Raw genomic sequence first — 12,576 nt, 5'->3', positions numbered from 1 at the left:
AAAAATAAAGATAATTTATGACTACACCATAGCCAGAGAATTTCCAACCCAACAACTTCCGTTTCCCTATAAATCACTGTTTTACAAAGACAGCTTTATGACTAATAAAACATTAAAAAACTAGTTCACTTTGTTGAGTAAAGACATTACTGATAACATTAACCTCCCATTGTGATCTGTAATGTTTAGGATGTCAGCAGTATGCTGGTCCAGCAGTTATCTGGTAATGGGGCAAGTTATTTAGTAACAGTTTGCCCTCATAACTGGACCTCCCCCAGAGTTTGAGGCTCCGCTCTAACTCAGTGACACGTTTCAGGTTTCTGCATAGCCGGACGCAGTTACCATTCATTGAATGACAGTGTTTACAGATCGCTTTCAGCCAATGAATTTCATTCAGTGCAAGCAAAAAAATAAACTAAACCAAATTAAGTTTGCAGAGAATTGAAATTAGCCAGCCTGGAACTCTGGGCTGGATGACAGCCACTAGAGGTGAAGTAAACCCATAACGATAATTACTGAAGTTAATTAAAAACTGCAATAATTATCTTTTCAGGGTTAAAGAACCTGGGAATATGCACCCACACCAATACAATTAGTTGAAGTTATCTGGATGCCTATAGTGTCCCTTTAACTGAATATACACTTTAAAAGATTGTCACGCAATACATGCTCACACAAATAATTTTAACATCTTTGATAAGTACCCACTAAACGTGCTCAGGTTACTGAAGCCAACAGCGAGGTCAGTAACTGGTGTCAGTGGCTGCTCTGGTGAGAAAACCAAGGAGGAGTCTTTGTCTCTCAGCAGGTTAAGTATCATACGACAATTTGTACGGTAGGTCAGACTTGATGACGGTTTTGAGGACCCATCTGGCACCACAGAGCGAGACTCTGCCATGACTTCAAATTTTTCGAAGTTTGGGGTTGCCCTGAAAAGCAGCAAGAAAAAGGAATATTTCACACACACATCTTAAAACATGAAAAGTAATTAATCAAAATAAAAAGTTAAAAAACAGACTAATATTTGATCATATAACCAGGTAAGCTAGCAAGGTTTCATTTGTACCAAAATCCATGTAACATGCCAACCTATTCAGTGACCAAGTGGATAGAAATGTGAGGTTTTCTTCTTGGGGTCCAAATCTATTGTGAGCATTAGGCTACTCAAACATTAAATGAACATTATAGTGAGGACATGCATTTTGTATTCTTTTTGCCTTTGACAAGAGTGACATCTCAACCTCTCATTTTTTCAGTCTCAGTAATTGATTTATCATGTTCCAGCACTCTCCAGAGAGTGAGAGCCCAGCCACCGGGATTCCCAGCATGCACTCAAGCACAGAGCTCCAGAATTGTGAGAAGCGATTACCAAGGTCTGACCTCACACTTGTATCCCTGACAGCATATATTCAGTGTCTCCACCCTCTGCATGCATACACTGAACTTTTCTCATAGATGATTCAATGCATTTTCATGAGGAGATGCTGATTGGTCAGGGCTGTGTTTGGCTTGTGCTGGCTCTTCCCTTGATCTGCCTCCTTGACAAGCTCAGCCAATCCAATGCTTTACTATGAGAAATCATTGTGATTGACTCAGAACACCACTTCTGATGATGTCAGTCAAGCAGGTAGATCAGGGGCATAGCCAGTAGCATACATGTTTGTGTCCCTGACCCTATAGTGTTCCTTTAACAATGCCTAAAGCAGCAAAACAGTGACAAAAGGTTGGAGTAACTCTTTAACTTGTGAAAATTCTGAGTTTAGTGGATAATTCTGCCTTGTCTAAACAGGTTAACCAAACTTTCTAATTTGAATTATTAATGTCAAGACAAGAAGATTAGCAAGTCGATTGGGCTAACACTTTGGTCCCTTTGACAAGCAGATTTTTTTTAGATTTTTACACCCATGGGGATGCATGGTCAGATGATTGGGGCAATCTGCCAGCAAGTGAATGCTTAGATCTTACAATATACTGAACAAATTGTTCAGTGCAAAACCAGCAGACCGCAAGGTTGCTGGATTACATTAGCAGATAGTTAAAATATATTTACGTAGTCCGTGAGAAATGAACACCAGTCTGACTAGTGTAAAAGTTCAGCAAACAAGTAAAACATGCTTATATTTTATGAATAAGAATGGGTGGACCCCTACTATTGCAATGCACACTGACAAATTGCACACACTAAACGCTTTAAAAGAATGCTATTACTGTGTGATGTGATCTTAAGCAGCTATAAATTCTTTAGCTGTTTTAGTAAATAGCTCTGTACATTTGTTTGATCAATGTATTGTGTGTGTCAAGGCACACCTTCAACTGCAGAGTATACTGCTAATCAGCACATCCAAAAGATCATGAATGACCCTAAGCAAAGAAAGATTAACCATTCTTTAGATGGCAAATGGTTTCTTCTTAAAGGGCCAGTAGTAAAAAATACTACAAAAGGCAGAGATACAATTACTATTCAACAGAGATGCTCCGAATACATTTTAAAGCAGCACTGACACCCACCCCATCTCCAAAATTTGTATTACAAAATACACAGCTTGACTGTGTTGAAATTTAATGGAAATTCCAGCCCAGCCAAAAGATATACGGAGACAAATTTAGGAGTACTTTGTTTCAGTATTTTTATTCCGCCTGACAAAATTCAGCATTTCTGACGGCTCTATGGAATTATTAAGCGCTTTGTATGGAGGATGTCGGCTCCTGGCAGTTGAAGCACCAGAATGTGAAGATGAGCAAACGGAAGAGGATGGCGGCGCATGTGTGGGACAGGTTCACGCAAGTAAAACTCCTGCCACTGAATCTCCAGCAGAGATTTCACCATTGCAGTCTTTCCCAGATATGCACAGACCTCAGACTGGGACGGATGCACTTTAAGGTAATTAAGGGGTTTATTCACAAAACATTCTGACTTGGTGTAATGCTGTAGTGGTTTCGGAGTGTAACTTCAAGCGGCTATGTAGCAAGAAATACCTTGGCACTATCCTTCCTTACAGCATTAAACCGTTTTTGAATGATTTTAACACCAAACTTCTGTCATCTGTCCGTCACACCACATCCTCACATCTCTACTTGGCTTCTATGAGAATAGAGAAGTATTGGCTTTGCAGCGAGTGATTGACTGAGAGCATCAGCTGCATGCTGTAAGGTAAGATGGCACCCAGGAATTGCAGGCCCCATAGCGTCATTGAGATAATGATGTTAAAGTGACACTGCAGGCACCAAAACAACTTCATCTAAATTAAGTTGTTATAGTGCCAGGAAGCCCTGGAGGACTCAAAGCGTTAAACTGGTCTCAAACGGTTTAACCCCAAATTTGCCTCTAGCGCAGTGGTTCCCAAACTTATCAGGTTCAATGCACCCTTACTATTTCAGTAATTTTCCAAGGCACCTCAAGTCAAAATTTCTAGGTTGTATATCTGTACAGTGCTGCCGCTATAGTGGCACTATAGTATAAGTGTTTAAAGGGGTACTTGTATACATTTGTGTTTTAATACAGGGGTGTGTCTGAATGTAATGTTCACTTTTAAATACAGATGTACATTTGTGTGAAGTATTTGTGTTTTGAGTGAAGGGGTGTGTTTGTATATTTTTTTGTGTGAGTGCACTGGTATGTTAGATTCCAGGAGTGTGCTTGTATGTTGTGCTGATGTTTGACTGTTTGTATGTATGCACATACAGACATACACACATGGATGCATATAAAAACAAACATTCATACACACGAGATTTAAAAACAAATTAAAACATTATTTATATATCTCCAGCCATCCTCCTGTCAGTTTACCTTATGTGCCAGGAGGGTGGCTTGGAGTCCTGCTGCTGTGGGAGTGAGGGGTCTGGAGCTCTTCTTGCTCCTCTCCCCTCATGCTGCAGCTGCCTCCCTGCAGGATGCTGGGAGGAAGTGACAGGCTGTCACTTCTTCCCAGCCGGCCGACATTACAGGGGCCCGGTCATTACAGGGGCACTTGACCGGTTCCCTGTAAAGCAGTCGTGTTTCCCGGGTGCTATAATCATAACACTGGGGAAATATTCCGCGGCACCCCTGTGTGCATGTCGCAGTGCCCTGGCACACAGTTTGGGAACTGCTGCTCTAGTGGCAATGTCCCCTCCACCCAGATGGCATCTGACTTCTGAATTTTATGATTCAGGAAGCGCGAAATGCCACCACTGGTTGGCTGAGAGCAGACAACTGACACTCAGCCAACTAGTGACTCCCCTTTCACAAAACAGGCTTGGAAAAGTTGTTTCTGACCAATCTGCAGCGACTATGCCCAGCGGTACTCCAAGATTCCGGAATCTGAAGATTAAGAAGCCAGATGCCACCTGGGGGAAGTGGACATCGCCACTGGAGGCAACTTTGGGGTTAAATCATTAAAGGGACACTGTAGGCACCCAGACCACTTTAGCTCATGAAAGTGGTCTGGGTGCTGTGTCCCTATTGTATTTAGTGCTGCAATGTAAAACACTGCAGTTCCAGAGAACTGAAAATGTTTACATTGCAGCTGTTCGTCTGCCCTCAGTGGCAGTCAACCAGACAGCCACTGGTGGTGCTTCCGGAATCCAAACGGACCTTCCGTTATCTTACACTGGACGTCCTCATGCTCTGCATTCAGGTAAGTGGCTGAAAGGGTTTTAACCCCTTCAGCCACGCGGGAGGCTCCTTAAAAAAAACAAAAAAAACCTTTAAAGAATGGTTTAACCTCTTTAAAGTTGTTTTGGTGCCTTAAGTGTCCCTTTAACCCCCTCAGTGACCAGACCACTTTTCAATTTACTTACCGTTTGTGACCAGGGCTGTTTTTACATTTCTGCGGTGTTTGTGTTTAGCTGTCATTTTCCTCTTACTCATTTACTGTGCCCACACATTATATACAGATTTTCTCGCCATTAAATGGTCTTTCTAAAGATACCATTATTTTCATCATATCATAGAATTTACTATAAAGAAAATTATAAAATATGATGAAACATTTAAAAAAAAAAAAACAGCACTTTCTAACTTTGACCCCCAAAATCTGTTACGCATCCACAATCGCCAAAAACCAATGGTGCTAAATAGTTTCTAAATTTTGTCCTGAGTTTAGAAATACCCAATGTTAACATGTTTTTGCAAGTTATAGGGCAATGTAGCACTTTGCTATTTCCACAAAGCACTGGTATTACTTTGCTATTTCCAAACCATTTTTTTCCCCCAAAATTAAAGCTACGCTACGCTGTTACATTGTAACACTGATATCTGTCAGGAATCCCTGAATAACCCTTCACATGTGTATATTTTTTCAAAGAAGACAACCTAAGGTAATAAACTTGGGGTATTTTGACTCTTTTCATGCAACCATTTTACCAATCTATGCCAAATAAAAAAAAATGTATGGTGATATTTTTGACACACATAGCAATTAGTGATGTCCAGAACAGTTCGCCGGGAACCGATCGCTGGCGAACATAGCGCGGTCGCGAACACGCGCGATGTTTGGTCCGCCCCCTATTCGTCATGGAGGTGGGAAGGTCTGGGAGGGAGGGTCTGCTGCTGATTGGCTGGAATGTGTCTGCTGACTGTGAGGTACAGGGTCAAAGTTTACTCAATGATGACGAATAGGGGGCGGACCGAACATCTTGTGTGTTTGCGACCGCGAACACGCTATGTTCGCCGGCGAACGGTTCGGGACATCACTAATAGCAATTGAAGAATGTGTTCAGCATCTCCTGAGTACAGTGATACCACCCATGTACAGGCGTGTCGGGTTCTCTGGGGGCTAAGACCTTATTTAGAGGGTGCGCATTCCAGTTTTCAAACATGGAATTTGCACAGCTGGTCATCATGCACCCATGTTCTATTTGGGACATTTTTGAAACTGGCCAATGAAATTTAATTTTTTTTTTTTTTTAAGTAGACAACCACGGTATTCAAAATGGGGTATGTCCATTTTTTTTTTTTTAATAGCCACTTAGTTACAAACCCTGGCCAAAATTAGCGGTTCTATTTGTTACACAAACTGCCATTTCATCAATGATATCAGTAGATTATATTTTACTGCTCTAAAACACTCATATTTGTGAAGAGTAATGTCTCACGAGTACAACAGTACCCCCCTCATGAACAGGTTTTATTGTGATTTGGAAAGTTACACAGACTCAAACATAAGATTTGCGAATTTAGTTTTTTGTAAATTGCTATTTGCCAGATTGTTGCCTTTGAGACAGTATGGCAGCCCAGAAATGAAAATAAACCCCACCATGACATACAATTTGAAAAAGTAGACAGCCCAGGGTATTCAAAATGGGGTATGTCCAGTCTTTTGTAGTAATTACTTAGCCACAAACACTGGCCAAAGTTAGCATTTATATTTGTGTACGAAAAATGCAAAAAACTAATATGAACGCTAACTTTGGCCAGTGTTTGTGACTAAGTGGCTACTAGAAAAAACTGGACATACCCTTGGTTGGCTACATTTGCAAATTATATGCTATGATGGGGTTAATTCACATTCCTTGGCTACCATATGGTCTCAAAAGACCCAGCAAACTGAAATGAGCAAGCCCTATATTGACCCTGTTTCCAAAACACCCTAAAACCTGTACACAGGGAGTATGGTTTTACTCTGTAGACTCCGCTGAACATAAATATTAATGTTTCGGAATCAAAACAGATCACAGCAATGATAGTCCGTGAAAGTGACGTTTTTTGCATTTTTAAAAACACACACAATAAGCACTTTCACGGACAATATCATTGTTGGGATACGTTTTTGAAACACTCATATCAGTTTTGTCTCCCGATTATAACAGTACCCCCATGTATTAGTTTTACAGTGTTTTTGAAAGTTACAGGGTCAAGTATAAGGCTTGCCCATTTCATTTTTTTCACTGAAATTTGCCAAATTGGTTATATTGCCTGTAAGACCATATGGTAGCCCAGGAATAAGAATTACCCCCATGATGCCATACCTTTTGCAAAAGTAGACAACTCAAGGTATTGCAAATAGGGTATGTACAGTTTTTTATAGTAGCCACTTAGTCACAAACACTGGACAAAGTAGGGGCGTAGCCTGGCAGCCCAGACATGCTCAGCCAGTGCTCCCCGTGTGAGACGACCAAAATCAGGGTGCCTTACCTAGCAATCTGCATTCAGACCGCAGCTTCCACTGATCTTACACGTGAGAGGTCGGTGTACCGGTATTACCTTTACCGGGCTCAAACGACACCAAACCGACCCACTTAAGGCTTGCTGCCTTTACGAAGCTGAGTCACGGGGAGACGGCCGCTATCCTTGCTCTTAAGCTGAAGCTGCGACCCCGGTGAATCGCTTCCTCCTCCTCTTCTCCCCCTCCCAAGACCCAACTCACCTGGCTGAACACAGGCAGCTAATACTGCACAGTACCGAGTTCCAACACGGTTTCAAAATGGCGGACGCCCCTTTCATATTGCAAGCCTCAACGACAGTCAACAGAACCAGACGAGTGCGCCACACTAGATCGAATGCTGAGGTATCTAGACAAAATTTTCACCCGGTTCTGGGAGCAGCTGGTGGCACGAACGGCAGCAGCAGCAACTGGGAGACAGAAGCAGGCAGGAGATGGACTGTGTATGCCCCCATCTGGCACAACCACCCACCAAGCATCTAAGCCTCACACGCTAGGCCCACCTGGGCTGAGAGCCAACAGGGACTTTCTCCCACTGCATCTACCGCAGTGGCAGAAGCACGTACACCGCAAGCGGCGACCGACGACTCAGAGCTTCCGTCACCTTCTGGAGAGGAAGGACTAGATCGAATGCTGAGGCATCTAGACAAAATTTTCACCCGGTTCTGGGAGCAGCTGGTGGCACGAACGGCAGCAGCAGCAACTGGGAGACAGAAGCAGGCAGGAGATGGACTGTGTATGCCCCCATCTGGCACAACCACCCACCAAGCATCTAAGCCTCACACGCTAGGCCCACCTGGGCTGAGAGCCAACAGGGACTTTCTCCCACTGCATCTACCACAGTGGCAGAAGCACGTACACCGCAAGCGGCGACCGACGACTCAGAGCTTCCGTCACCTTCTGGAGAGGAAGGACTGACTCGACTGTGAGACCCCCTGGTCCGTGGAACCATGATGCAGACCCTCAATAAGGCCAGGGGCAGGAGAAAGGCCACTCTTAGCCCATGCCTGGGCCAGCCTCCGGGCCACCTCCAAGTATTTCCATGCCTTGGTATCGGCTGACACTGCACTCTCTAACCAGGGCTAGCTTAGCAGAGTGCAGCACTTACCAAGTCTGGTAATTGGGTGAAACATGCAGTCACCCAGGGAGTAACTTGTCAAATTCACGAGCTCCCCTGATGCCTGCTACTTTTGTTGCTCCATGTTATGTCCTTATCCCTAGCTTGATTGATTTCTTAGTTACCAGAGAGAGAATCTGTGAATTCTGTTCCACCTTAGATCAGAGCAGAACAGTTATTTGCTCAGGATACAGGGCCACATACTCAAATAAATATACCCCAATATGCAATGTTCCTGTTTAGTGACAGCCACCATGCCTAGCTACCCTATCTTGCTCGCAATAATTGTGTATATTAGTTTTGACAAGTTAAACCAGCCTTTGTTATATTTATATGTCTTTAACTTAAAATGCAGTCCTGACAGAGTGACGGGCCTCGGTGGCTTCACTGCTATGCTAAACCGTTTTCCTATTCTTGTATTTCTCTAATACACCCAGACAACATTATACCGTGTAGATAGCTTGTTTAACTCCTTTATTAAATATAGAACTGTGCATGTGCTCTTGAATACCCCAATGTGAAGAGTGACAATGTGCCTGAGGATTGCCGTTGGGGTACCTCAAGCTTGTTTGTTATATTTGCATGCACAGTAAAAATAAAAATAAAAACACTGCCCAAAGTTATTTCATTAAGTTTTTTTTGCATTTTTCACACACACAAACAAATATAAATGCTAAGTTTGGCCAGTGTTTGTGACTAAGTGGCTACTACAAAAGACTGGACATACCCCATTTTAAATACCCTGGGTTGTCTACTTTTTCAGACGGTATGCCATGGTGGGGTTAATTTTCATTTCTGGCCTGCCATACCATCTCAAAGGCAACATAGCCAATCTGGCAAATAGCAATTTACAAAAACAGAAATTGGCAAATCTTATGTTTGACCCTGTAACTTTCCAAAATCACCATAAAAAATTTACTTGAGGGGTACTGTTGTACTCGTGAGACATTACTCTACATATAGAATGTGTGTGTGTATACAATATATATACACACACACACACACACATTTTTATTTCCTATATATGCATAATATATTATACATATATAGGATTACATTATAAGTGTATTTTGAGATATATGTCTCAAAGTACACTTATAATGCAATCATATATATGCATAATATATTATAAAATGCTTTAATTATTTTACAATATATTTATTTTTACATTTTAGGTGCCTGGGGGACTGTCTGATTGCTCAGACAGTCCCCCTGCTGGCAGCTCCATAGACTTCCATTGCGGCACTGGAGGGCCAGAGCTGCAGCAGGGAGACTGCTGGGATCTCGGGCAGTCCCCCTGGACCTGGATCGCCGGTCCAGGTTAGTACCCGGGTCATTTTAACAGCGGACGTGCAGTGTACGTCCGCGGACATTAACTGCCTTTTTTTTGTCGGATGTACCCTGCGCGTCCTAGGTCGGGAAGGGGTTAAAGGATATCTCCAAGCACCATAACCACTACAACAGAAATTGATCCCAAGCGCCAGGTCACCATGGCGACCAGCAATTTAGTCCTGGCGCTTGAGATTTGTGAGCACATTCCATCTGAGGCGGCTATGGGACAGTGAATGCGGGTGGCCGGCTGTGCGTTCTGTAGGCTGACGGCGAGGGAGCTGTAATCTCCCTGCTCTGCTCCCTTGTGCACTGCTTAGTGATGCCGGAATATGACGTCAACCTACACAACGCGTAGCCAGTAGCCCACCTTCACTGTCCCCTAACCAACCACCCACTGGACCGCAGGGAAAACAGGTCAATGCCAGCTCTCCCAAAGTTAGGGAGTCTGGGTGGAATAGAATTAAAACAAATAATTTGTTTGTGCGTCTGTCAGTGTGTTTGGATCCGTCTCAATGTATGGGTTTATATTTAGGTGGCCAGCTCCCTCTGCGATCACGGGGGAGTAATGTTTATACTCAACTTTTTTTCCACGCCATACTAGCCTCCCCACGGCTGGCCAAGCCTCTATGGCTAAAAATCATGCATGATGATCTTTGCCAATCCAATGCTTTCCCATATGAAAGCACTGAAAAGCTATTGCGCATGCGCTGAAAACACTGCGCCAACCAGCATCTCCTCATAGCATTGCTGCCACAAGAGGTATCACTAGGCGGCAATATAAACACTGCCTTTTCTCTGAAAAGTCAGTGTTTACATTGAAAAGTCTGCAGGGATAGGTTATAGACATCAGAACCACTACATTAAACTGTAGTGGTCCTGGTGACTATAGGGTCTCTTTGAAAATAAAGCTTTGTAAGTTTAAAAAACCTGGATCCTACCTTTTTTAGCTGGCTCCTAGTTCCAAAGCAAATTTGTCAAGCCCTGCACTACAGCACAGGAGTTATGTCCAACCCTCCATGTATGTAGTAAAACCATTTTAGAGCAATTGAGAACTGCAGTGCAGAGGTTAGCTCATTGGCTGAGAGTACCAATGAGCTGATACTCCCAGCCAATGATCTGGCTGTAATGGCTATGATGCTTGATATAACCCTTTAAAAAAGATCTTGAACAATTTGGATCCCTCAGCTTTTAGCCAAGGGATCTGTTAATCCTTTAACCCCCCCCCCCCAAATATTTTTTTGGTCTCCAGAGCTTTCTTTAACTTTATCCCGCCATTACTGTTCCTTTCAAATCTTATTTCAGGACGATGCCATCTTCAGGTTTCTAAGTATACATAGATGGGCATGTGAGTGAAATCACGCCCAACTCACGGATGCAGCTCCACCTGATTTATGTTAAAGGACCACTATAGTGCCAGGAAAACAAACTCGTTTTCCTGGCACTATAGGGTCTTTAGGTCCCCCCCACCCTCAGGGTCCCACTCCCGCCGGGCTGAAGGGTGAGGAAGGGCTTAAACGCTTACCTTTCTCCAGTGCCGGGGACCCTCCTCCCTCTTCCGACGTCATCCGCCGAATGTGCATGTGCAGCATGAGCCGCACGTGCATTCAAACAGTCCATAGGAAAGCATTTCTGAAAATCACAGTGAGAAGCGCGGAAGCACCTTTAGCGGCTGTCAATGAGACAGCCACTAGAGGCTGGATTGACCCTAGTGTAAACATAGCAGTTTCTCTGAAACTGCTATGTTTACAGCTGCAGGGTTAACCCTAGATGGACCTGGCACCCAGACCACTTAATTGAGCTGAAGTGGTCTGGGTGCCTATTGTGGTCCTTTAACTCTGGCAATTGCGTGAAAGGATCCGTAACAGCACTGGAGGAAGGCGAGTATACAGACCTTATGCCTATGACACAGACCGTGGAGCCAACTAAAGCTCCACCCTTTGTTATACATAAGGAATTGTAGTTGAGAAGGCATCATTTCAGGGGGAGAAAAGGGGGCCAATTAAGAAAGAAGGCATTGGGACATGGCAATGTAATATTTAAAAAAAAAAAAGTGACTGTTTATTTTTAGTAGTTATACCATGCATTAAATGGACACTAGATCCACCAAAACAACTTCAAGGGTTGTAGGGACACTACACTTACAGGGACACTATAGTCACCAAAACAACTTGAGCTTAATCAAGTAGTTTTGGTGTATAGATCTCACTACTCAATTCTCTGCCATTCAGGAGTTAAATCCCTTTGTTTATGAACCCTAGTCACACCTCCCTGCATGTGACTTGCACCAACTTCCTAAACACTTCCTGTAAAGAGACATCTAATGTTTACACTTCCTTTATTGCAGTCTGTCTAATCTAGATTTGTATTTTTTTAATCTCCTGCTCTATAATTAAGCTTTCTATAACCTGCAAGAGCCTTTTTGTTTTCATGCCTACTGTGTCAGTCACAGCCAGGGGAGGTGTGGCTAGGGCTGCATGGACAGAAACAAAATCATCTAGTTTAACTGAGAACTGAGCAGGGAGACTGCAGGGGCATTTTTTACACACCAAAACTGCTTCATTAAGCTAAAGTTGTTAAATAACGCATTATGGACTGTGAGATACTGTCCCTTTAAATTTACCTCCCCATAGAGAATGTCTGGTTATCATATTGATAGAAGCATTGGAAAGCCTTTATTTACCATTAAACACAAGTGGTTTGATTTTGCTCTATGTTAATACTCACAGGTGTACCCAGGTCTCACATGTGGGCGCTCAGTTCACCCCAAGGCTGGGGGGTGGGGGCGAAGCATCAAGCTAATCTTTAATATCAGTACATCCCTGTGTATAACCACTCCAAGCCAGATCTATATCCCCGTCCTCTCCCAACACCGAGTCCAAAAAAAAAAAAAAAAAAAATTGAAATCTTCCGCCCTTGAAGACTGACCAATCACAAAACTGCATCCGGGTTAAGCATGCGGGATTCTGCCAACCAAATGGCAGC

At 43.2% G+C, this 12,576-nt stretch overlaps 1 protein-coding gene across 3 annotated transcripts in view; it reads right to left on the bottom strand.

Moving 5' to 3' along the window:
* CDC25C (cell division cycle 25C) overlaps positions 1–12,576 on the bottom strand; it is a 51,444-nt gene extending 38,868 nt beyond the window's left edge. For all 3 annotated transcript variants that reach the window (XM_063445194.1, XM_063445195.1, XM_063445196.1), the window contains exons 1-2: positions 12,319–12,576; positions 705–929 (exon numbers count right to left, since the gene is read on the bottom strand). In XM_063445194.1, coding sequence (XP_063301264.1) covers positions 705–898 — 194 coding nt within the window. In that variant the 5' untranslated portion in view covers positions 899–929; positions 12,319–12,576. The remainder of the gene's footprint in view (positions 1–704; positions 930–12,318) is intronic.

Source organism: Pelobates fuscus, chromosome 3, assembly GCF_036172605.1.
Source record: "Pelobates fuscus isolate aPelFus1 chromosome 3, aPelFus1.pri, whole genome shotgun sequence".
NCBI classification, from domain to species: domain Eukaryota; kingdom Metazoa; phylum Chordata; class Amphibia; order Anura; family Pelobatidae; genus Pelobates; species Pelobates fuscus.
The sequence above is the reverse complement of the archived record's forward strand: the minus strand, read 5'-3'. Positions and strand labels throughout refer to the sequence as shown.